The sequence below is a fragment of the Podarcis muralis genome, chromosome 1, assembly GCF_964188315.1.
Source record: "Podarcis muralis chromosome 1, rPodMur119.hap1.1, whole genome shotgun sequence".
NCBI lineage: Eukaryota > Metazoa > Chordata > Lepidosauria > Squamata > Lacertidae > Podarcis > Podarcis muralis.
The window spans coordinates 5,332,299-5,359,009 of NC_135655.1; the positions used below are offsets into that span (position 1 = coordinate 5,332,299).

General features: G+C 47.9%; 1 protein-coding gene across 1 annotated transcript in view; it reads right to left on the reverse strand.

Moving 5' to 3' along the window:
* LOC114585455 (maestro heat-like repeat-containing protein family member 2B) overlaps positions 1-26,711 on the reverse strand; it is a 78,394-nt gene that overhangs the window by 38,449 nt on the left and 13,234 nt on the right. The window contains exons 7-19 of the mRNA XM_077917400.1: positions 21,484-21,576; positions 17,941-18,010; positions 16,329-16,445; positions 15,361-15,434; positions 14,704-14,808; positions 13,906-14,043; positions 11,289-11,427; positions 10,431-10,471; positions 8,051-8,174; positions 6,932-6,990; positions 4,472-4,579; positions 2,063-2,182; positions 459-584 (exon numbers count right to left, since the gene is read on the reverse strand). Of these exons, the coding sequence (XP_077773526.1) occupies positions 459-584; positions 2,063-2,182; positions 4,472-4,579; positions 6,932-6,990; positions 8,051-8,174; positions 10,431-10,471; positions 11,289-11,427; positions 13,906-14,043; positions 14,704-14,808; positions 15,361-15,434; positions 16,329-16,445; positions 17,941-18,010; positions 21,484-21,576 (1,314 nt within the window). The remainder of the gene's footprint in view (positions 1-458; positions 585-2,062; positions 2,183-4,471; positions 4,580-6,931; positions 6,991-8,050; positions 8,175-10,430; positions 10,472-11,288; positions 11,428-13,905; positions 14,044-14,703; positions 14,809-15,360; positions 15,435-16,328; positions 16,446-17,940; positions 18,011-21,483; positions 21,577-26,711) is intronic.

Here is a 26,711-nt window from a genome sequence, read left to right on the forward strand (position 1 = left end):
AAATCGTGCTCCGGTGGCGCAGCGGCAGCAGGAGGCTCCATTAGCTAAAGTGGTGCTTCAGGTTAAGAACAGTTTCAGGTTTAGAAGAGACCTCTGGAACGAATTAAGTACTTAACCCGAGGTACCACTGTATTATCCCTAGCTAACAGGACCAGTGGTCAAGGATGATGGGAGTTGTAGTCCCAAAACATCTGGAGGGCCGAGTTTGCCTGATCTAGTCGAACCCCCTGCAATGCAGGAATCTCAGCTCAAGCATCCATGACAGATGGCCATCCAAACTCTGCTTAAAAACCTCCAAGGAAGGAGAGTCCACCACCTCCCAGGGGAGTCTGTTCCCCTGTTGAACTGCAATTACTGTCAGAAAGTTCTTCCTGGTGTTTAACCGGAATCTCCTTTCTTGTAAGGCAGTTCTTAAACCCGCGACGTTTAACCCAGGAGAGGAGTCTCTCTTCCATTACCTTGTAGCGGCTGATGATAGAGGACATCTTAATTTTCAGACCCATTCCAGCTCCAAATTCCTGCAACGTGGCTAAGGTCAGATCTAAATGTCCCACGGCTGAGAAAGAAAGGATCTGGATGATCTTCTGTAAAGTAGAATAGAAATAGAAAAGAATCAGCTGGCCAGCCTTGTCAGGTCTCAGTGCTTTCTGTTTTTATGTTTAGTTATGTTTGGGATGCGGGTGGCACTGTGGTTAAACCACAGAGCCTAGGGCTTGCTGATCAGAAGGTCAGCGGTTCGAATTCCTGCCACGGGGTGAGCTCCCGTTGCTTGGTCCCTGCTCCTGCCCACCTAGCAGTTCGAAAGCACGTCAAAGCGCAAGTAGATAAATAGGTACCACTCCGGCGGGAAGGTAAACGGCGTTTCCGTGCGCTGCTTTGGTTCACCAGAAGTGGCTTAGTCTTGCTGGCCACATGACCCGGAAGCTGTACACCGGCTCCCTCGGCCAATAAAGCAAGATGAGCGCCACAACCCCAGAGTCAGTCACGACTGGACCTAATGGTCAGGGGTCCCTTTACCCTTTACCTTTATGTTTTAAGTGATTTTTATACACTGTAATTTTTATTTTATTTTTTGCAATTTTTATGTATTCTGCTGAGGAGCTTGGGTGAGGAAGAGAATACAGAAACATCTGAAATAAATAAAATGAAATACATACTAATCCCAGAGACAAAAATGGATGCCATGAGTTTGAGGTCAAACATTTTGGTGATGTCTTTATGGCTTTTCCAGATCACTTCCTGGTTTGACGCTGTGCGTCTGTGCATGATTGCGCACATGTCGGCTGCGCCAAAAATGGGAGTTGCCTGGGTCATGAAATTCAACTCAGTGTTGATCCAGAGCAGAACTCCAATGTATAGTTAGCAGAGTAAAAACTTAAACACGTTGCAGGGTTCCCAAAAAATAGACCAGAGGCAATTGTGTTTCATCCAGCAGAGTTTGCTACTGCTATGGAAGGCAAATGAGCTTAATGGTCACAGATCCAATACATTCAGGGTTGGCGCTGTCCATAAGACATCCAGTTGCAGCAGACTTAAACTTACAATAACTTATAGTAAGTCTATAAACCTTAACACTATATACAGAACACCACACCAGAAAGATAGAGAGACAGAAAGTGAAACCCAGGCTCCTTCTGGCCTTACTTTTATAGTCAGCATGGCCTTGAAAGAAGAGATAAGAGAACCAGTTTAAGCCAGCTGTACTCAGCTTCTCATAAGAAATAACCCAAACATCACGAACCTTCTGCTTGTTTCTTTCACACAGAGAAGCTTCCAGGACCCTCTTGAATGAATTAGAATAGGAAGGATCTCTACACATCAGAGCAATACTTTCTGCACTAAGAAATGCAATCTGACAGCCTGGATTATACCACCCACTGAATTTTTGGTGGGAGGGGGCGTTGGAAGAAACTGCTGCTAGTAATATTGTACTTTTGTGTGGATGTTAATTGCAGACGGTTTGAGGAGCCCGTTCTGGTCTGAGAAGCAGGGAATGTAGCAAAGAGACAAAGCAAAGAAATCACATTTGAAGGGTTCAGAAGTGGTCCCACCAGCATCGCACCTCTCTCTCTAGCTGTTCCATATAGTTTGCGTTTTCTATCAAGTGCTTCATCCGACTCTGAACAAAGGCTGGGTCTTCACAACAGGTCAGGGCAATTCCCAGAGATTTATAGAGGAACCTCTGAAAAGGAAGAATAAGGAAAGGATAGGCTAGGTCAGGGGTCGGCAGCCTAAGGCCCATGGGCCAGAAGTGGCCCACGGGGGTCATTAAACTGGCCCACGAGCCACCCCCAACTGAGCCACCCTGTGCTGGTCCCATGGGTTAACCATGAGGCGAGGTCTGAGTCCAGTCCGTGGTCGAGGGTGCAGTATGGAGGCTGTCCGTCAAGGCTGAAGCTGGGTCCAAGGCAGGGAGTCGGGTGAGGTCAGGAGCTCCGGCAGGACAGGGTTCAGGCAGGAACAGACTACCAACAAATGTTGCTCCCGCAACCTGGGACAGGGGCTGGCCGGCCTTTATCTCCCCCGAGGCATAGGGCGGCCGCAATCCTCAGGTGACTCGCCTCTCCTGGCCTGGAGGCGAGCACTCCTCCTGTGGGAACTTAGTTCCCTCCGCCTCTCTGCCCTGAGCCTCTGCAGCTCAGGAGAGGCTGGAGGGTTACCGGACCCAGAGACAACCTCACCTTCCCCTGACAGGGCTGAGAGTGGAGCACCTGCAGGCAATGGGTCCTCCATCACCACAGCAGGAGCCAGAGCAGGCTCAGCTGATGCCTGCACCTGAGGACCCAGCACAGGTGAGGACCCTTCAGGCTCAGGCCCCAGCCCCGGCTCAGCTGGTTCTGGAGGCGGGGAATCCTGTGCAGGCGGGGATTCCTCAGGTTCAGCCTCCGAATCCCAGGCCATCACACACCCGCTCGGCAAGTCCCTGCGCGCTGTGCTAAATCAGCACAGCATGGTGCGGGGACTCACTTCTGCAGTGCTGGAAATCACACCTGCACATGTGCAGACGCCAGAAATCATGGGAGCACATGCGATCCGGCCCGCGGAGGGATCTCTGTTGGAGTGAACCGGCCCAGGTGAGGTAAACCTTGCCGCCCCCTGGGCTAGATGTTGATGTCACGGATCATAGTAGGTGCATCATGGGAGAAGAGAAGAAGTGTTTGGATTTGATACCCCGCTTTATCACTACCCGAAGGAGTCTCAAAGCTGCTAACATTCTCCTTTCCTCTTCCTCCCCCACAACAAACACTCTGTGAGGTGAGTGGGGCTGAGAGACTTCAGAGAAGTGTGACTGGCCCAAGGTCACCCAGCAGCTGCATGTGGAGGAGCGGGGAAGCGAACCTGGTTCACCAGATTACGAGTCCACTGTTCTTAACCACTACACCACACTGAGAGAAGAACAAAGGAAGTTGGGTTATACCATTGACCCATCTAGCTTAGTATTGTCTGCATTGCAGGAGTGCCAATTTGGCTCAGTGACTGTGGGTGCCCTGGACCGTTGGTGCCACGCAGTGTGCATGGCCCTGGCCCCTTCATGGGGAATTTTGTGGGGGCTTAGGCACCCAGGGAACCTGGGTAGTTGGCGCCTATGCTATACTGACTGGCAGAGGCTCTCCAAGGTGTCAGAGTGGGTGCTCTCTCGGTCCTAACTGGAGATGCTGAGAATTGAACATGGGACCTTTTACAAGCAAAGAAGATGCTCTACTAAGGATTCCTCTTCATCCTGGAGAAGAGTGACTAGTGGGGTGCCACAGGGTTCTGTCTTGGGCCCGGTCTTATTCAACATCTTTATCAACGACTTGGATGATGGACTCAAGGGCATCCTGATCAAATTTGCAGATGACACCAAACTGGGAGGGGTGGCTAACACCCCAGAGGACAGGAGCACACTTCAAAATGACCTTGACAGATTAGAGAACTGGGCCAAAACAAACAAGATGAATTTTAACAGGGAGAAATGTAAAGTATTGCACTTGGGCAAAAAAAAATGAGAGGCACAAATACAAGATGGGGGACACCTGGCTTGAGAGCAGTACATGTGAAAAGGATCTAGGAGTCTTGGTTGACCACAAACTTGACATGAGCCAACAGTGTGACGCGGCAGCTAAAAAAGCCAATGCAATTCTGGGCTGCATCAATAGGAGTATAGCATCTAGATCAAGGGAAGTAATGGTGCCACTGTATTCTGCTCTGGTCAGACCTCACCTGGAGTACTGTGTCCAGTTCTGGGCACCACAGTTCAAGAAGGACACTGACAAACTGGAACGTGTCCAGAAGCCTATCAATGGAAGCCTATCAATGTCCTTAAGTAACTCCATCCATATTTCAGACATCATGATATATCATGATGTTTAGTTGGTGATATATCATGATGCTGAAAACCGGATATTGCCCAACCCTAATCCAGACTTCATGCCTTTTATTAACTAATTAGCAAAGGAACAAGGACAAATGCCTTTGGAGAGATACACACCCTTTCGGGGGACTGCTGGGCGTAGCTCGTCATCTGACTTTCCAGTTCTCTGCTCAGATTCTGGGTCCAAGTGTTGTCATCAATGGTTTCCAGGGTCCTTCTCAGGAACTATGGACAAAAAACAAAAGCAGGAACAAAATATGTTGTCTACCATCACTTCCCAAACGTCCAGGGAAATCTGAACGTATGGCAACCGATGTAGGCAGTGCCGTTTTTGCCCATTTTACTCAAAAATAGCTCCAAAACATCCAATTTCTTTTTGCAAAACAAGCTCAACAACCTTTCTGTCTGGAATGGTGACCTTACATTTGCAAAGAAGGGAGATGCCCTTTTGAAAAACTGGGATGAAGAACCCTTGTGGGAGAAAATTCTCTTTGGGGGGGGTTCAATATTTGGGGGCGCACACCAGATTAGTCAGGCTTTTAATTCAGGAATGCAAACCACCTTATGTAGGAAAAACACATCATTTGGCTGTTTATTCTCCAACCAACCACCTTCTGCCTCTCCAGCACTTCACCTTCTCTTCCTCCCACCATAGTCCTTGAAAACAGTTAGAATCATAGAATCATAGAATCCTAGAGTTGGAATAGACCACAAGGGCCATCGAGTCAACCCCCTGCCAAGCAGGAAACACCATCAGAGCACTCCTGACATATGGTTGTCAAGCCTCTGCTTAAAGACCTCCAAAGACGGAGACTCCACCACACTCCTTGGCAGCAAATTCCACTGTCGAACAGCTCTTACTGTCAGGAAGTTCTTCCTAATGTTTAGGTGGAATCTTCTTTCTTGTAGTTTGGATCCATTGCTCCGTGTCCGCTTCTCTGGAGCAGCAGAAAACAACCTTTCTCCCTCCTCTATGTGACATCCTTTTATATATTTGAACGTGGCTATCATATCACCCCTTAACCTCCTCTTCTCCAGGCTAAACATGCCCAGCTCCCTTAGCCGTTCCTCATAAGGCATCGTTTCCAGGCCTTTGACCATTTTGGTTGCCCTCCTCTGGACACGTTCCAGTTTGTCAGTGTCCTTCTTGAACTGTGGTGCCCAGAACTGGACACAGTACTCCAGGTGAGGTCTGACCAGAGCAGAGTTGTTGTTTAGTCATTTAGTCGTGTCCAACTCTTCGTGACCCCCTGGACCAGAGCACGCCAGGCACTCCTGTCTTCCACTGCCTCCCGCAGTTTGGTCAAGCTCATGCTGGTAGCTTCAAGAACACTGTCCAACCATCTTGTCCTCTGTCGTCCCCTTCTTCTTGTGCCCTTAACCTTTCCTAACATCAGGGTCTTTTCCAGGGAGTCTTCTCTTCTCATGAGGTGGCCAAAGTATTGGAGCCTCAGGAGAGTTACAGTTACTCAACCCAAATTATATAGGTTTTGTAGTGAAGCTGTCATAGGCGCCGACCCCATGGGGCCTGAGGGGGCCCGAGCCCCCTCAAAAATTTTATTGGGGGGGCTCCGCCCCCCCAATAATTAAAAAAATTATCGCGCGCCTTGGCTCCCGCGGCCGGCGAGGGGAGCCCGGGCCGCGCGCGGCTGCTGCTGCCGCCTCTCCTGGGGGCGCCGCCTCCCCGGGCGGGAACGCTGCGGTTGCGCGAGGGAGGAGGGCGGCCCCCGGGGGCTGGGAGAGCCGGGCTGCCGTGGCCGAGAGGGCTGCTCTGCCGGGCGCCGCTGACATAATTTAAGCAAATTATCGCGCGCCTTGGCTCCCGCGGCCGGCGAGGGGAGCCCGGGCCGCGAGCGGCTGCTGCTGCTGCCGCCGCCGTTTGTGGTCATGGCGGAGCTGCCGCCTAGGGAGGAGGGGAGAGGGGGCAGGCGGTGAAGGGGGCTTGGCTGCGCTCTCTCTCTCTCTCGCTCTCTCTCGGGCTCTCTCTCTCTCTCTCTCTCTCTCTGGCTCTCTCATAGGCGCCGACTCCATGGGGCTAGGCGCAGCACGCTCTCCCCTATTCGCTCACGAGGAGGCGGCGCCACTTTATTTGCATATTCATGAGCTTATTTATTATTCATGAGCTTTCCCGGGCCCCCCCAATATTTTTTATAAGTCCGCGTCCCTGGAAGCTGTGTCCTTGCAAATGGATACTGCAGAATTTCTACCCCAAGTCTTTAGGACTATACTTCCCATCATTACCTAACATTGGCCACGCTTGCTCAAACTGCTGGGAGCTGGGAGCCCAGCAACAAACTGAGCTGGTTGGACCAATAGTTTGACTCAAGAGCTTAAATCAGTGATGGCCAAACTTGGCCCTCCAGCTGTTTTGGGACTACAACTCCCATCATCCCTAGCTAACAGGACCAGTGGTCAGGGATGATGGGAACTGTAGTCCAACAACAGCTGGAGGGCCAAGTCTGGCCATCACTGGCTTAAAATGAAGGGATAACCAGCCAGTATCCAGGCCTGTTAAATCTTCAGACCTGCCCTACCACATCCCCACCTGTTGCAGGTGAAATCTCAGCACTTCCTTACCTGCAGCAGCTGTTTCTCCCATTCCTGGCTCCTGATCTCAGTACTTTCTATGAGAAAAAGGGGAGGAAATTGTGCCATTTGAGCTGAAACATGAAACCACCGAATTAACAGCAAAATAACATCATAATAAGAACATGGAAATCTGCTTGTTTTCTAAAACCTCCTTTGGGTCTCAACATTCCAGGCCATTTCGGACTTTAAAGGTAAATACCAGCATCTGTTGCAAAGGCCACAAAATACCCATTCCGCTATTGTAAGGACTTGATCTTACAAGTCACTGGGTGACCCTGGACCAGTCACTGCCTCTCAGCCAAACCTACCTCACAGGGCTGTTGAGAGGGTAAAATGGGGAGCAGAGAACCATGTACACCACCTTGAGAAGAAGGTGGTATATAAACACATTAAAGTAAAGGTAAAGGTACCCCTGACCATTAAGTCCATTCATGACCAACTCTGGGGTTATGTGCTCATCTCGCTCTACAGGCCGAGGGAACCAGCGTTTGTCTGCAGACAGCTTCCGGGTCATGTGGCCAGCATGACTAAGCCACTTCTGGTGAACCAGAGCAGCGCATGGAAACGCCGTTTACCTTCCCGCCGGAGCGGTACCTATTTATCTACTTGCACTAGTGTGCTTTTGGACTGCTAGGTTGGCAGGAGCTGGGACTGAACAATGGGAGCTCACCCCATCATGGGGATTCGAACCGCCAACCTTCTGGTTGGCAAGCCCTAGGCTCAGTGGTTCAGACCACAGCGCAACCCGTGTCCCTATAAACACATTAGACAGGCAAATATGGCCACCTGACAGCCAGATATTCAACTTTACTCCCATGTAAAAAAGAAAAGGGTGGTTGCCACTGGCGGAGGAAGAGGAGTGCGGGGGGAGCGCACCGCCCCTGGCAGCGTGATCCCGGTGGGGTGCCATCATGGCTGATCCCTTGCCCGTGCCCCCAGGACATGCGCCAGCCCTGCCCCCACCTGCTCTCTGTCCCCCAGTGCCGGAGCATGAAGCTTCACCACTGGTGGTTGTGGTTCTGTCTATCTGGCCAGGGCGAAATTGTTTCTCAGTGGCCATGAGCAAAGGAGATTTACCTGTTTGTATCATCGCCTTGCTTAAGAAGGATTCCCAAAGGAATGGGATTTGTTTGGCCCACAACTTGATGATGGCCGTGTGGATGTTGCAGTGCAGGGCGTGTAAGAGTTGCAGCGCCCAGCTCCCTCTTTGGTTCGGATTGGACGCCAAGACCTGTCGGCAGGAGAGCGTGAGGAATGAGGATGTTGTTTTCCCCACAATGCTGCAACTGCTAGACAACCCCAGGCAGCCCAGACTTGCTTATGCTCCTGGTTAGAACAAACTTGTGGTTAGATTGCTTGTAAACAAGGCAGCTTGCAGCTGGAATATGGTTTATTTCAGGGTCAGCAAGGTTCACCTGGGCCAGTTGACTCCAGCAGAGATCCCTCTGTGGGCTGGATTGTAGGCTGCAATTTCCAACATCTACGTCTGTGCAGACGCAATTTCTGGCACCGCGGAATCGAGTTCCCGCGCAGCGTGCGTGGGGACTCGCTGAGTGGGCGGCTTGATTTGGGGGCGGCTTGTGCGTCGGTTAAACGACCCCTGTGGGCTGCTTGTGGCCCATGGGTCTTAGGTTGCCTACCCCTGGTTTATTTGTAGGCTTGAGCAGGTATAGAACTCCCTTACACCTGTAACTGGGACAACTAGTTACAGGATGTGGCTGTCACTTGCACCAGTACAGTGGTACCTCGGGTTAAGAACTTAATTCGTTCTGGAGCTCCATTCTTAACCTGAAACTGTTCTTAACCTGAAGCACCACTTTAGCTAATGGGGCCTCCCGCTGCCTCCGCACCGCCAGAGCATGATTTCTGTTCTTATCCTGAAGCAAAGTTCTTAACCCGAGGTACTATTTCTGGGTTAGCGGAGTCTGTAACCTGAAGCGTCTGTAACCTGCAGCGTCTGTAACTGAGGTACCGCTGTATGTTGATGCATAGGAACATAGACCAAATAAGGAATATGGTAAACAAGGGGGACAGGGGTCCTCAAAATCAAGTTTAATGGAACAACATTAACAGGGGCAGGGAGCTTAGTCAGATAATTAGGTGTTCAGGATAGGTTGTAAACTTCTGAGTATCCAGCCAGAAAAGAGGGAGGAATAATGTGGCCAGGTTAAGGAAATGTAAACTACTTTGGACACCCGCTCTTGCAAGAACATATTGTATTCAATAAACTCTTTGCTGCTTCACCAATTTTGTTCAGATTGTATTTGAAGGAGTGGGATTAAGGGTCTTAGGTCGGAGCCACTGCTTACATCTTACAGAGAGGAAGCACAAGGAAGGGCTCTGGAACCAGGATCTGAGCACTCGCCCCTCCATCTATGGCTCACAGCAAACAGTTCATAGAATCACAGACTCCTAGAACCGTAGAGTGTGATGGAACCCCAAGAGTCATCTAGTCCAGCCCCGCAGTGCAGGAATCACAGCTAAGGTTGCAAAATTCATGGAAGCTTCAATTTAGGAGTTTGGGGCTCCAGAGTCACTATCTGGCACTATACCTAACACGTTTGTGCAGTACACAGTGCCGGATTTATGTATAAGCTAAACAAGCTATAGCTTAGGGCCACACTTTTTTGGGGCCTCCTAATATACATCTTCTTAATTGTATTTCACTACTGTATTAATATCTTCTTCTTAATTGTATTTCAGTTCAACAATCAATTTGATAAAATACATATTTTGTTATGTGCAAATGGCTTTAGATACCAATTAGGTCCATAAATTACCATGTAGCATATATTCAACACAAATAAAGAGCGGCAATTTGTTGTTGACAAAGGACAGTTGGACATATAAAGGGCCCCATTACCTTCAGTAGCTTAAAGGTAAAGGTAAAGGGACCCCTGACCATTAGGTCCAGTCGTGGCCGACTCTGGGGTTGCGGCACTCATCTCGCTTTACTGGCTGAGGGAGCCGGCGTACAGCTTCCGGGTCATGTGGCCAGCATGACTAAGCCACATCTGGCAAACCAGAGCAGCGCACAGAAACGCCGTTTACCTCCTGCCAGAGCGGTACCTATTTATCTACTTGCACTTTGACGTGCTTTTGAACTGCTAGGTTGGCAGGAGCAGGGACCGAGCAACAGGAGCTCACCCTGTCGCGGGGATTCGAACCGCCGACCTTCTGATCGGCAAGCCCTAGGCTCTGTGGTTTAACCCACAGTGCCACCCACATCCCTTATTCAACACAAATAAACAGTGACAATTTGTTGTTGACAAAGGACAGCTGGACATATCAAGGGCCCCATGACCTTCAGTAGCTTAGGGCCTCATCAAACCTAAATCCGGCCCTGGCAGTACACTTAAATTGAAGTTCCTATATTGATGATCAATAAATACCCAGGGGAAGGGGATCTGATATACTGAAATGCGTCACACTTGCTTATTTTATTTTTCAAGGGGACAAAACCCTGCTTTTTTTACTCATTCCTCACCAGAAGCCTTGCTACCAATCCGTGGGCGCTTGGAAGGCCAACTAAAAAGAAAAACAAGAAGAAAATTCAGTACGGCAGGCTTGGAAGGACGACGTGGTTTTCTGCCGTTGGCTTCATATATAGCTCCCACATTGGCCCACTGGTGCGAGGTGTTAAGTTGTGGGTGAACATATCAGGCGACACAGCGATTCTTCAAACAGCTCATGTTTATTCACAGGCCAGGACAGAACTGAACTGAAGGGTTCAGTCAACCTGCTTATATAGAGCTCCAGTACAACGTAACTGTAACAATTTTCTAAAACTATCCAATCACTGAACATCACTTTCGATCCCTTATCTGCATAACTATCTACAGTATCCCCCTGCTGGCCCAGGGTGAGAACTTCAGTACATAACAGGAGGAGAGTGGAGGGTGCCTTTCGGCGCATTGCTCTCATTCAAGCACATGGACCGGCCTTTGACTGTTGGGATACTGCCAGGGAGACGGAGGCATCAGGCAGACCTCCACGTCGTCTCCGGACAATCTCCGGTCTCCCGTAGAACAGCATCAGTCAAATAGCGACACGAGCCTCAGACACATTCCAAGACTCGTGCACACCCTTTCTGCACAGTTTCCACAACGGAAGATTCAGCCAGCAGAGCATATTCACAGCTTTATTCAACGCAGATCAGAACAAAGGAAAAACATGACTGCTTGCATCCGTGTCCAGGAAAACAGCAGCCAGAACAAAAGCTATATGCAAAACGGAAACTCCCAGTGAGCAGGAAGTAAACAGGCATGTGACACACAACAGGCATCTCACACCCTTTTAAGGTGGAACACAAATATCCTAACTTTGACAACCTCCTTCCACAAACCTCCTTTGCAAGAGCCAAGGAATAGAGTCGCGTCGTCCTCTCGGCCAAGGGCCATTTCTTTCAGGCATCTACAGAGCGGGGTCAGAGTCGGGGTGTATGGAGCTGGTACAACGAAGAAGAGGAGCCGTGGCCACAGAGCCTGCAAAGAGGAGGGAGACGCAATTTGGTTTTTGCTCCCATTGGCGCTGGGTCCTGTTTTACTGGAACCACTGTGGTGATAGGCTCAGCTAGGGCTGAGATCAATACAGTGGTACCTCGGGTTACATAAGCTTCAGGTTACATATGCTTCAGGTTACAGACTCCGCTAACCCAGAAATGTTACCTCGGGTTAAGAACTTTGCTTCAGGATGAGAACAGAAATTGGGCTCCGGTGGCGCAGCAGCAGCAGGAGGCCCCATTAGCTAAAGTGGTGCTTCAGGTTAAGAACACTTTCAGGTTAAGAGCAGACCTCCAGAACGAATTAAGTTCTTAACCCGAGGTACCACTGTACTCAGCAGCTGGGGTCAATGCCAGATTTCGGGTGGTTCCCCTGCACAGGAGGCAAATAATAATAATAATAATAATAATAATAATAACAATAATAATAATAATAATACAGTGGAACCTTGGTTTTCAAACGTAATCCGTCCTGGAAGACCGTTTGACTTCCGAAATGTTCAAAAACCGAGGATCAATGGGCTGGCTGCAAAGTCAATGGAGAGGGGGGAGAAAAACGCACATCGGAAGCTGTTCAAATTTCAAGAAGCGTTTGAAAATGGAAACAATTACTTCCAGGTTTTTGGCATTCGGGTTCCAAATCATTTGGCTTCGGAGATGCTCGAAAACTGTGGTTCCACTGAACCTCGGGTTACAGACACTTCAGGTTACAGACACTTCAGGTTACAGACATCGCTAACCCAGAAATAGTACCTCGGGTTAAGAACTTTGCTTCAGGATGAGAACAGAAATCATGCTTCGGCGGCGCGGCGGCGGCAGGAGGCCCCATTAGCTAAAGTGGTGCTTCAGGTTAAGAACAGTTTCAGGTTAAGAATGGACCTCTGGAACGAATTAACCCGAGGTACCACTGTACCGATATTTATGCGAGTAACTACTCAAAGTTAGGCCCAGTGAGTACCAAAATGAATTATTGTGAAAATAAGAAATATTTTTTGGCGGCGAGGGTAAACTTTGTCCTTGCTCAGGACATCATATTAACAAAGTCTGCCTCTGTTGGTGTGGAGAAGTTCAGGCCTTGGAGCTCAAATCCCACCCCTTCCCAGAAGCCACACCCTCCTGGAGTGATTTTTGCCTCTTGCTTGCCCCGAAAGAGGATGGAGAGAGGTTGGGGGTTCGTAGATGCCTCTGTGCAATGCTCCACCCACTTATGCCTTGGGCCCCGCCCACCACTGACGTGCGGCCCCCAGTAGGATCCTCATAAGGAAATAATAATAATAATAATAATAATAATAATAATAATTTATTTATTTATACCCCGCCCATCTGGCTGGGTTTCCCCAGCCACTCTGGGCAGCCTCCAACAAAACACTAAAATACAATAACCTATTAAACATTAAAAGCTTCCCTAAACAGGGCTGCCTTCAGATGTCTTCTAAAAGTCTGGTAGTTATTTTTCTCTTTGACATCTGGTGGGAGGGTGTTACACAGGGCGGGTGCCACCACTGAGAAGGCCCTCTGCCTGGTTCCCTGTAACTTGGCTTCTCGTAGCAAGGGAACTGTCAGAAGGCCCTCGGAGCTGGACCTCAGTGTCCAGGCAGAATGTGGCTCTCAGACTGGATCCGTCCATTTCGCTTTTCTCCATTTCTCATTCTTCCTTTCTTTCTTTAATAGATTTTATTAAAGTTTGAAAGAAAATATGCAAAGGTTGATTTTAAGTATCCAATACCATTTTTTAATCAAAGATAAAAGAAACTAATCTAAACAGAAACACAGGAGGGGTTTCTCATTTTTTCCAGTCTCGAATTCAGTCCTCCACATTTTGCAATTTCTTTTAAAGACCTCGTGAAAATTCATCAGCGTTTGGGTGCGAATTTCTCCCGATGAACCCATTTTGTATGCAGTTTTGACAAACGTGCTCATCTTTGCAAGCAATTTCCCCGAACGCAATGCATTTTTAAATGTTATTTTCACTACCACCTAACCGTCCTTTGGCAAACTTCACCCTAACACGAGCATTTTCAAAGGATATGTGAGTTTCGGTTTGCACCTTGCATCAGAAAGAGCTAATTTGATCGGTTAGCCCAGGGGTCAGCAAACTTTTAAAGCAGGAGGCCGGTCCACTGTCCCCCCAGACCTTGTGGGGGGCCGGACTATATTTTGGAGATAAAAAAATGAACGAATTCCTATGCCCCACAAATAACCCAGAGATGAATTCTAAATAAAAACACACATTCTACTCATGTAAAAACACACTGATTCCCGGACCGTCTGTGGGCCGGATTGAGAAGGCGATTGGGCCGGATCCGGCCCCTGGGCCTTAGTTTGCCTACCCATGGGTTAGCCTTTACATGCAAGCCGAACTGAACGTCTCCTCTGCGGTATGTGGCAAGGAGCTCTCACAGACCTGTGCTGTGACCCAGGAGGGGTCTTCTCCCATGAAAAACTCATACGAATCACTCACTTTGCTCATCCCTTCCGCAGAGGTATTCAAATTCTCCAAGACGTCGATGCAGAGTTCCTGAATCCGTTCTTCTTTCTCCTTCTGCTCAACTGCGGGGTCTTTCCCGTGCTTTGGCAAGAGAGGCAAATACAGTGGCACCTTGGTTTAAGAACAGCTTAGTTTATGAACAACTTGGATTAAGAACGCTGCAAACCCGGAAGGAGGTGTTTTGGTTTGTGAACTTTGCCTTGGAATAAGAACATAATAAATTTTTATTTATACCCCGCCCTTCCCCGTTCAGAAAATCGGGCTCAGGGCGGCTAACAACAAATTTAAAACACTTAATTGATGCAACAAAAAACAGTATAAAATACAGTATAAAACATGAATAACAATAAATTCAGAATTAAAAAATCAATTTAGGGGGAAAATGCATCCAATAAACATTAGATAATCCTCAGGGCTAGCTGGCTAAATTAGTCGTATTTGGGCCAGCGAGGAGACCGTGGGAGAATTAGCTGTGGGATCCCAGAGCGGGTAATCTTCATAAAAAGGGGAGTGGAAGGGAAGGAAGGGGAATAAAAGATCAGGCTAAGTTCAAATTGAAAGCCAGGCGGAATTGTTCTGTCTTACAGGCCCTGCGGAAGGAAGTTAAATCCTGCAGGTCCCTGGTCGCCTGGGACAGAGCATTCCACCAGGTCAGAGCCATCACTGAGAAGGCCCTGCCCTGGTGGAGGATAATCTGACTTCCTTAGTCTCCTATATTGTCAGAGCATTTTAGCAGCATGTTTCCCGACTTACTTGATGGCTGATGTGCACAGTGAACTGGCTGAAGATGTAGACAACCATCTCCCACACAGGACAGCCCTCGACGTTTTGAGAGCAAAGAAGCTCTTTGATGAAATGCAGGAGTGCTTTTCTCACCTGTGGCAGTGGGGAAAGCAAAGTCATCTCACCTTTCGAAAGGCGATACCACAACGCCATTCTACAAATCTAGGGCGCGACGGCATTTGGAATCCTGTGTGTGCGGTTCTGGTCGCCTGGGCTCCCAAAGGAGTTGGAAAAGGTTAGGGCCGCCAAAATGATCAAGGGGATGGAAGTTGACGTCCCTACGACGAAAGGTTGCAGGGTTTGGGGCGTTTAGTGAAAAAGCATGTAAAAGGAGAAATGAGGGAAGTTTGTAAGAATTATGTATGGATGATGAGGGTAGAGGAAAGTTTTTCTTCCTCTCTCATAACACTTGTGGACATGCCATGAAATGGAATGATGGAAAATTCAGGAAAGGTAATAGAAAGAGCTTCTTCATGCAGCAGAGAGTTAACTTATGGAACTTCCTCATGGAAACCACAGCAACTGGTATTCAGAGAAATTCTATCTCAAACAGTGAAGGGAGAAGAAAGCTGTAACATTTACCGTATCTGTTCCGAATCTTCCAGCATTTCAGCAACTCAAAAAGAGCCCCTTCCCTGGTCTTACCCCTTCGCGGTGGTCGTCTAGAAGACATTTCACGGCTTCCACAATTGGCTGTTTCTTATTTCTGCTCTCACACGCTAGAAGAGGCAGGAGATGGAGAGAGGATTTCAGTGGGGCTCCAACATGGACATTTGTCAGCTGCATCTCATAAAAGCATCCGTGAAATAATAATAATAATAATAATAATAATAATAATAATAATAATAATAATAATAATAATTTATTATTTCTACCCCGCCCATCTGGACACTCTGGGGAGCTTTCAACAAAATATTAAAATACAGTAATGCATCAAACATTAAAAACTTCCCTAAACAGGGCTGCCTTCAGATGTCTTCTAAATGTCTGGTAGTTGTTGTTCTCTTTGACATCTGGTGGGAGGGCGTTCCACAGGGCGGGTGCCACTACCGAGAAGACCCTCTGCCTGGTTCCCTGTAACTTGGCTTCTCGCAGTGAGGGAACCATCAGAAGGCCCTCGGTGCTGGACCTCAGTGTCCGGGTAGAATGATGGGAGTGGAGACGCTCCTTCAGGTATACTGGACTGAGGTCATTTAGGGCTTTCAAGGTCAGCACCAACACTTTGAGTTGTGCTCGGAAATGTACTGGGAGCCAGTGTAGGTCTTTCAAGATGTGTCCTTTCTTGCAAAAAATGATGCGCCCTTCCTTGGAAAACCCGCCCAGCCCATTCCCAGCTCTATCTGCCCATCCCAATGGTCCCAAACCACACGCTGAACTGGAGCTAGGAGCATTGGATCATCAAGTTTGAAGGCATCTCAAGGGGTACCCGACCTCTTCCTGGTTCAGGCCATGGGCTACTTACAGTATCCGTGGTAGGTGGGGTTAAAAAAATACAAAGCAAATCATGCAAAACTGAAGCCTGACCAACCCTACCTGAAAACGCTCTGTAAATGCTAATATTACTCTTCTATGCACCTAAGCCGGTTATATGGATCGTGGACGCTGCTACTTACGGCCGTCATTGCCAACAATCATTTTCAGATGCACTAAGAACCCCACACGGATATATTCGGAGTCCTCCTTCATCTGAGCCTGCAAAAAGTCCAGAGCATCGACGGGACAGCAGCCGACTGCGAGGAAAGGAATGGCAAATTTGGGCAAGTCAGACTTCCCATCATCCCATCATCTTACAAACCATCATTATCATTATTTTGCAAGTGTGTATGTGTGTGTTTGATTCAGCTCACGTTTAAAAGCTAGCCAACCTGATTCACCGTTTCTGAAACAAGATGAGAACACCAAGACGTAGCAATCTTTTGCCCTTCTCTGAATTTTGCGATGTAGTTCTCTGGCCAAGCAGTGTGTACAAAAATGCATCTATCGCAGGGAAGTGTGCTTCAAAATGCACACATTTGTGCAATTTAATATTTTGTTGGAAGCTGCCCAGAGTGGCTGGGGAAACCCAGCCAGATGCGTGGGGTATAAATAATATATTGTTGTTGTTATCATCATCATCATTATTATTATTATGAAAATTAGATACACAAATGTATTTGGGGACATAGCTTTGTCAAGGTGTGTTATTAGGTCAAATTGTGAATGCAAAAATGTGTCCATTAGGAGAAATGTGAACTAAAATGGTGAATTTTGTGAGCACTAGAAAGATAGATAGATAGATATAGATAGGTAGATAGATAGATAGATAGATAGATAGATAGATAGATAGAGATAGATAGATAGATAGATGATAGATAGATAGATAGATAGATAGATAGATAGATAGATAGATAGATGATAGATAGATGATAGATAGATGATAGATAGATAGATAGATATAGATGATTGATAGATAAATAGATAAATAGATAGATATAGATAGATAGATAGATAGATAGATAGATAGATAGATAGATGATAGATAGATAGATAGATAGATAGATAGATAGATAGATGATAGATAGATGATATAGATAGATGATAGATGATAGATGATAGATAGATAGATAGATAGATGATAGATAGATAGATAGATAGATAGATAGATAGATAGATAGATAGATAGATGATAGAGATAGGTCTGATGTGGAAATGTGGAGAAATGAAGACTGGAAAATGAGAAACTGACAGAAACTACAACTGACAGATTCATCCAAGACCTAAGACCTGACATTTCTGAGGAAAACCAAGAAGGAAATGATATTTTCAGGTCTCTGGTCTGGGGATGGAGCAGCCGGCCCCCTCTCTTGTTGTAGGACTCCCATCAGTCCAACATGGCCTAGTGAATATCTGGCTTTGTTGTTGTCTTTTCGTATCTTTATTTTAGACCTTGTGTGCTTCGTGTGGAAATAGCTCAGTTTGGTTGAGTATTTCTTTAATGTTTTGTTTATTGTTTTGTTGCAATGTATTTTTCCCCCCATGCTGCAAGCTTCCTTGAGCATGGCTTCAACTGTGGAACAATGGCATACAAAAGGAAGGAAGGAAGGAAGGAAGGAAGGAAGGAAGGAAGGAAGGAAGGAAGGAAGGAAGGATATTTAGGGGTGGTGGGAGCTGGAGTCAGGCAACACTTGGTGGGTGCATTTGGGGAGGGGGTGGGCACAGGTTCTCTATTCCTGCTCCGGCTCTTACCCAAGTGTGCAAAGGCTTCCATAAGGACATTCCGGTGATCCATGCAGAGCTCCCGGTGTTCAGAAGAGGACTGTAAGAAGAAAGAGGGAATAGGCTGCTGGCTTGAAGAAACCATCTTTTCAGATCAGGAAAGGGCCAGTCATGGAAGAAGGTCATCCAGCTTGGTTGGAGGATGGATGGCAGCTAATGGATTGAGGTTGAATCCTGACAAGATAGAAGTACTGTTCTTGGGGGACAGGAGGCGGGCAGGTGTGGAGGACTCCCTGGTCCAGAATGGAGTAACTGTGTCCCTGAAGGACCAGGTGCGCAGCCTGGGAGTCATTTTGGACTCACAGCTGTCCATGGAGGCGCAGGTCCATTCTGTGTCCAGGGCAGCTGTTTACCAGCTCCATCTGGAATGCAGGATGAGACCCTACCTGTCTGCGGACTGTCTCACCAGAGTGGTGCATGCTCTAGTTATCTCCCCCTTGGACTACTGCAATGCGCTCTGTGTGGGGCTACCTTTGAAGGTGACCTGGAAACTACAACTAATCCAGAATGTGGCAGCTAGACTGGTGAGTGGGAGCAGCCGCCGAGACCACATAACACCAGTCTTGAAAGACCTACATTGGCTCCCAGTACGTTTCCGAGCACAATTCAAAGTGTTGGTGCTGACCTTGAAAGCCCTAAATGGCCTCAGCCCAGTATACCTGAAGGAGCGTCTCCACCCCCATCGTTCTGCCCGGACACTGAGGTCCAGCGCTGAGGGCCTTCTGGCGGTTCCCTCACTGCGAGAAGCAAAGCTACAGGGAACCAGGCAGAGGGCCTTCTCAGTAGTAGCGCCCGGCCTGTGGAACTCCCTCCCACCAGATGTCAAAGAGAACAACAACTACCAGACTTTTAGAAGACATCTGAAGGCAGCCCTGTTTAGGGAAGCTTTTAATGTTTAATAGGCTATTGTATTTTAGTGTTCTGTTGGAAGCCACCCAGAGTGGCTGTGGAAACCCAGCCAGATGGGCAGGGTATAAATAATAAATTATTATTATTATTATTATTATTATTATTATTATTATTATTATTAGACACATTCTACTCATGTAAAAATGTGCTTATTCCCTGACCGTCCGCAGGCTGGATTTAGAAGGCAATCGGGCCGGATCCGGCCCCTGGGCCTTAGTTTGCCTACCCATGCCCTTAGGTTTGGTTTGGCAGCTGCAGCTATTGTTACTATCATTATCTAGAAGACATCGGAAGGCAGCCCTGTATCGGGAAGTTTTTTTAATGTTTGACCTTTTAGTATGTTTTTAAATGTGCTGTAAGCTGCCCAGAGTAGCTGGGGAAAGCCATCCAGATATTATTAAAAATAATAAGAATAAGAATGTACAGAGCTCTGTTTGGTGGAGATATGGAGCAGGGCAGGGCCTTCTCCGCTGTGGCACCTGCCATGTGGGATGTTGAGATCAGACAGGCACCAACAATGGGGTGCTTCTAAAAACTTATCATTCAAGCTGATCACTAGCATTAGTTCCTGTTACCTTTGGTTACTGTGCTGTTGCTGTTTTATTTAAATGTGTTGTGTGTGTGTGTGTGTGTGTGTGTTCTTACAATGTTGAATCGCTTTTGTATCTCCTGCAAAAGCTCCTTTCAATATGCATGGCTTTTTTTAAAAAAAAAGGTCTAAAAGCCCATTAATTAATAAAATAAATAAATAGCAACAAAATTCAGTGGCAAAATTCAGTGGCAGAGCATTGGCTGTGCATACAAAGGAAGGACTTCAAATAATAAGAATAAGAATAAGAATAAGAATAAGAATAAGAATAAGAATAAGAATAAGAATTTATTTATATCCCGCCCTCCAAGCCGAAGCTGAGCTCACAGCGGCTAACAACAGTAAAATAACACAGTTTACATAAAATCACAATCAATTAATTGAAATACAGTCTAAAATCAATTCATTCTAAAATCAATTCAGAGTCAAATTAATGGCAACCATTCGGCTAGAGTTCTATGAGGATTATAGAAGGAGAGAGGGGGCCAGACTGTGCCCTTGCCAAAGGCCTGGTGGAACAGCTCCGTCTTGCAGGCCCTGCGGAAAGATGTCAAGTCCCGCAGGGCCCTAGTCTCTTGTGAAAGAGTGTTCCATCATATCGGGGCCACAGCCGAAAAAGCCCTGGCTCTGGTTGAGGCCAGCCTAACCTCTCTGTGGCCTGGAACCTCCAAGATGTTTTTGTTTGAAGACCGTAGGGTCCTCTGTGGGGCATACCAGGAGGGGCGGTCCCGTAGGTACGAGGGTCCTAGGCCGTATAGGGCTTTAAAGGTTAAAACCAGCACCTTAAACCTGATCCTGTACTCCACCGGGAGCCAGTGCAACTGGTATAGCACTGGGTGAATGTGATCCCGCGGCAAGGACCCCGTAAGGAATCTCGCTGCGGCATTCTGCACCCGCTGGAGTTTCTGGGTCAGTCTCAAGGACAGCTCCACTTCAGTCCTCAGCACCTCCAGGTAGAATTGGGGGAAAGCAAAAAAAGTAAAGACGATTTGGGGAATTGGGGAAGCCCTTTCTGAAGTTGTCCTGCCATCAGCTAATACTGAGCTAGATGGACCAGTGAGCTGATTCAGGATAAGGCAGATTCTTATGAAAGCTACCAGATGACATGGGAACGATTCTCCGTCTTGGATTTGTCTTTCCACCGTGAACCGTTGGTGCTTGAACCTTTCCATTATCTTCTGTTGCCCTGAAGTACTGCGTGGGACAACCTGGAAGAGATCAAGAAACGTCGGTACCTAGGTTGCTTTGCCAATAGTGATGTATGGAAGTGAGAGCTGGACCATCAAGAAGGCGGACCGCCGAAGAATGGATGCTTTTGAATTCTGGTGCTGGAGGAGACTCTTGAGAGTCCCATGGACTGCAAGAAGATCCAACCTCTCCATTCTGAAGGAAATCAGCCCTGAGTGCTCACTGGAAGGACAGATCCTGAAGCTGAGGCTCCAAGACTTTGGCCACCTCATGAGAAGAGAAGACTCTCTGGAAAAGACCCTGATGTTGGGAAAGATGGAGGCCACAAGGAGAAGGGGATGACAGAGGACGAGATGGTTGGACAGTGTTCTCGAAGCTACCAGCATGAGTTTGACCAAACTGTGGGAGGTAGTGGAAGACAGGAGTGCCTGGCGTGCTCTGGTCCATGGGGTCACAAAAAGTCGGACACGACTAAATGACTAAACAACAACTACAACAAAGGTTGCTTTGAAACCACCCCCAGCTCGCATTCCCAGCACGGACTCTGGTGCTAATTTTACCATGTTGGCTGAGAGGTTCCCAGTAGGGGCAGCTCTTGGGCTGTCAACTCATGGAACTGGAGGCCATGTTGACTCTTCTGAGGTCTCTCTTGTAGGGATAAAATTGGCCCAAACCACCCCTTTGCACAAACGACAAGTGTACAGAGCACCCAGGTCATTTCCAAAAGTGACACGATTGGCGACTTCTCGCTTGACATGGGCCTGCGGTGCTAAAGTTTACAAAGGTCACTTGGATCTGAAAAACCACCAGCTTCCCTGATGTCTTACCTGCTTGAATACAAAGTCACAAACTGCCTGGGATATCTTCTTTGGGATTGGGGGCTTGTACTCCTCGCAGACATCCAAAAAAATATTGAGCCTCTAAAAAAAGAAAAAGAAAAAGAATCAGTTCATGCCCTTATAAGCATCTTTTTTTTTTCCAATAATTTTTTTTTTTTTTTTGCCCTTATAAACATCTATGACATGGCCACATTTGTAATTGTGGGATGTTATCCATTGGCGCGGATGTGGGTGGCTCTGTGGGTTAAACCACAAAGCCTAGGACTTGCCGATCAGAAGGTCGGTGGTTCGAATCCCCGCGATGGGCTGAGCTCCCGTTGCTCAGTCCCTGCTCCTGCCAACCTAGCAGTTCGAAAGCTCATCAAGTGCAAGTAGATCAATAGGTACCACTCCGGCGGGAAGGTAAACGGCGTTTCCGTGCGCTGCTCTGGTTCGCCAGAAGCGGCTTAGTCATGCTGGCCACATGACACGGAAGCTGTACGCTGGCTCCCACGGCCAATAAAGCGAGATGAGTGCCGCAACCCCAGAGTCGGTCAAAACTGGACCTAATGGTCAGGGGTCCCTTTACCTTTACCTATCCATTGGTGCAGTCAAATACAGCATTCCTTGTTTCCCTAAATTGGACACAGGCAGGGGGATGTTACTCCAACCAGTATAACTTCCTGTTCCACAGGTCTGGAGCGTCCTCCCCCTGCGTGTGACCAGGGAGATGGGCGTGACTCTGGCTCACTCCATAAAAGAGCTGAGTCACACAGCCATCTTTCTCTCATAATTATAATAATAATAATAAATTTATTTATACCCCACCCTCCCGGGCCAGAGCCAGGCTCAGGGCAGCTAACACCAGTAAAATTACAGTAAAAACATAATAGGGGGGGGAGGGAATCCAATTTAAAATACAGGTTAAAATGCAAGTCTTAAGGTGGTTAGATTGGTCTCAACTAGGGCCAGGGCCTTTTCAGTACTGGCCCCGACTTGGTGGAACGCTCTGTCACAAGAGACCAGGCCCCTGTGAGACTTGACATCTTTCCGCAGGGCCTGCAAGACAGAGCTGTTCCGCCTGGCCTTTGGTTTGGACTCAGTCTGACCCTTATGTTTCCCTCCCCTTATGGTTTTGATCTATGGGCTATTATTAAAATGAGGCTGCATTTTATATTGCATTTTAACCTGTGTTTTAAATTTGTTTTTTTCTCCCCTATTATGTTTTTATTGTAATTTTTCTGGTGTTAGCTGCTCTGAGCACAGCTCTGGCCGGGTATAAATAAAAATTATTATTATTATTATTATTATTATTATTATTATTATTATTATTATTAAATGAGTTAGGGAAAACATGTTTTAGATAGCTTTTGTTTAAAAAAAAACCAGAGGCTTTTTTGTTAGGTATTATAGGCGCTGAACTACCAAAAGAAAACAAAAGACTGTTTATGCATGCAATGACAGCAGCAAGGATGCTTCTAGCCCAGAGATAGGAAAAAGAAGAAGTACGAATCAGAAAAGGGATGCGGGTGGCGATGTGGGTTAAACCACAGAGCCTAGGACTTGCCGATCAGAAGGTCGGTGGTTTGAATCCTCGCGACGGGGTGAGCTCCCGTTGCTCGGTCCCTGCTCCTGCCAACCTAGCAGTTCGAAAGCACGTCAAAGTGCAAGTAGATAAATAGGTACCGCTCTGGCGGGAAGGTAAACGGCGTTTCCGTGCGCTGCTCTGGTTCGCCAGAAGCGGCTTAGTCATGCTGGCCACATGACCTGGAAGCTGTACGCCGGCTTCCTCGGCCAATAAAGCGAGATGACCACCGCAGCCCCAGAGTCGGTCATGACTGGACCTAATGGTCAGGGGTCCCTTTACCTTTACGAATCAGAAGAGGGGCAGACCAAGCTGACGGAATATGCAGAAATGGCAAGACTGACGGGAAAGATCAGAAACCAGGAAGACCAAGTATTTTTTAAAAGACTGGAATAACTTTTTAACATATTTGAGAGACCACTGTTGAAATCATTGGCAGGAATACAAGGACACTTGTAATGTAACATGAATTTTGGATACTATGATTATATAATAGATAGATTACCGTATAAGATGCAGATTTTTTTTTTTTTTTTAAGAAATGGAATCCATGGAGGGAAGGAAGGAGGTCTGAAGGTTCGAAGGAACCTTATTTATTTTTGGAATTGTTATGTTTGTTGTGTACAACCTTTATGTAGAACCAATAAAAAATTATTTTTAAAAAAATACAAGCTGAAGAAAGAAAAAAGGCCACACACCTTACAACAATCTGATCCAATACAAACATGTCATAATAAAAACATAACTTTAAAATAAACAACTTATATCAAACAATGTAGTTGTCAGGGAACTGCCATCGGAAGGACAGGAGGTGGAAGGGCTCCCTGAGGTTGAGACAGACTTAGCAGCTGAAGAGGGAACCAGCAGGGGGAGAGGAGGGGCTCCAGGGGAAAGTGAGTCGGAGGGATGGCTCAGAGACACTTCCAGCGAAAACAGTGGGGAGGTTTCAAGACCTCCTATAGGGACACCCACTCCTCGCCGAAAACTGTCACGCCGAGAGTCCAGAAGACGTGTTTCCGTTAAGGAGCTTTTATGCTGGAAGAGATTCCGTAAGAGACCACTTTCGGATTCTGCTAGCGACTGACGGAGCCATGCTGGAGGGGCTCCGTCGTAGGCAGAGGTTTGAGGACTTGACCAAACTCTGAGGGACTTGCATTTTACGCACAAGCAGCTCATCATCCCATTACAGCAATCCGAAAGTCCTTGAAAGCAGCTTGTGCAAGGGGAGGCATCATGAGCAACCCAGCCGAAACCGGAGAAGCAGGAGGAGCTGGAGCGGGTCCAAGCCTGGAAGAAAGGTACAGGGTGTTGGAGGTCCAGCTAGCGCTGCAGACGGCGAGGCTCGAGGAGAGGAGGGCTCAGGATGCAGAAAAGGGAAAAACCACCCCGCTCGCACGAAAGGTGCCAGGATTGGTGCAGAAGTTTGGGGGGGGGATCCCAGGAACTATCACGCCTTTAGGACAGAGATGCAATATGCTCTCAATCTGCAGTTTGATGACTTTCCCGACGAGGAGTCGCGAGTGGCTTTTGTGATTGGCCATCTCGAATCGGGGGCGAAGACTGGGTTAGACCCCTGATGGCAGTGAATAATGAGATCCTAAAGGACACGAGGAAGTTTTTTCGCGCCATGGACCTGATGTTTTCCAGCGACATTGAGCAGGGAGTGGTGCGCAGACAGTTAATGGCTTGCAAACAGGGGAGCCGATCTGTCCGTGAGTACTGGACTGAGTTTACCATGTTGATCCATAAATTGGGGTGGGATCTATCGGCGGAGCCCATTCAAATGCTTTTCGAAGAAGGGCTTTCTTCGGCGGAGAAAGACGAACTTTCCCGGGCGCCCAGGGCGGAGTCTATGGACCAGCTGACCAAATCCGCGCTGACCATAGGAGCACGGCAGGAGGTGAGAGCGTTGGAAAAGCGGGAAGGGAAAGGGGAGCGCTGGAGGGATTTCCGCATTCCAGAGATTCCAGAGCTACCTTTCCCGCCGGCAGAGCCGATGGAAATTGGCACAGCGCGCGCGCGCGCAGTTTCAAATCCCAGTGAAGGGCGGAAGAAGGAGGGGAAGAGCGCCAAGAAATGTTATCTCTGCCAACAGCCAGGTCACTTTGCCAGAGTTTGCCCACAAAGAAAGGAATGGCAAGGGATGGCGGGAGCTGTTGGGGAAAAGGAGGAGGAAGGCAAGGAGCAAGTAAAAGCCAACGCCTGGCTGCCGCCGTCGGGGCACAGCAGCCAGGCCAAAGAGCAGTAAAAGTGCCCACGCCGGAACCTCCAAGACCTGCTTTAGTGATAGAGGTGTTACTAGAGCTGCCAAATGGACACCCACTGAAGATAAAGGCGCTATTGGACTCAGGCAGCTCCTGTAATTTCACGAGTAAGGAGTTTGCAGCTGAGCACCAGATACAATCTGTCCCTTTAAGTAACCCCTTGCAGGTGACCACGATTGATGGGCGGGAGCTACTGGGAGGAGAAGTCAGCCAACAGACGGTTCCAATGATAATGAAAGTGGCAAGGCACACCGAACGAATAGCGTTCAATGTGGCTACCTTGGGAGGGGCGCCCATTATTTTGGGGATGAGCTGGCTGGCGCTGCACGATCCGCTAGTGGGCTGGCATCAGAGAGTGGTCTCCTTTGGGTCAGCGCATTGCCTAGAACACTGCAAAGAGGGGAGGGCTCCGGAAGGGACCAGAGCCACCCTGGCAGGGACGGAAGTAACGGACAAAGGGAAGGTGCCCCCACAATACCCTGATCTAAGCAACGTATTCAGCGAAAGGGAAGCAGACAAACTGCCGCCGCATAGACCCTTTGACTGTCAAATCAATCTACTCCCTGGGGCCCAACTCCCAGTGGGCAAGCTGTATGCCATGTCAGACAGGGAGATGCGGGAGTTAAGGGAGTTCATTGACAAAAACCTGAAGCGAGGTTTCATCAGAGAGTCCAGAGCGGTGGGGGGCAGCCCAGTGTTTTTTGTGGACAAAAAAAACACAGATAAACCGAGGCTTGTAGTGGACTTTCAGGCCCTAAATGCAGTATCAGAACCTCTGGCTTTCCCTATGCACCGAATTGATGACATTTTGACCAGGGTGAGGAAGGGAAAGATTTTTACAAAACTGGACTTGCGGGGGGCGTATAACCTGATACGAATAAGGAAGGGGGATGAATGGAAAACCACCATGTTCACCCCTTTGGGGGCCTTTGAATATCTCGTTATGCCCTTCGGTCTACAAGCGGGCTCAGCGTGTTTTCAATCGTTTATGAACCACGTCCTGGGGCCTTTGCTCTACAAGAATTGTGTAGCCTTCTTAGACGACGTGTTGGTATATTCAGAGAATGAAGAGCAGCATGTGAGGGACGTCCGCGAGGTGTTGGGCAAGCTGCAAGCCAACCAGCTGTGGGTGAAACTGGAGAAGTGTCAGTTTCATACCAAGGAGGTGGAATTCCTGGGGTACCGCTTGTCAGACAAGGGATTGGCCATGGATCCAGGCAAGGTCCAAGCGGTACTGGAATGGAAAACACCGAAAACGAAGAAGGATGTGCAATGATTCTTAGGGTTTGGAAACTTTTATCGGAAGTTCATAAAGAACTTTGCCCACCTGACGGCTCCCATCACTGACTGTCTCAGCAGCAAGAAGAAATTTGTTTGGACGGCGGAGG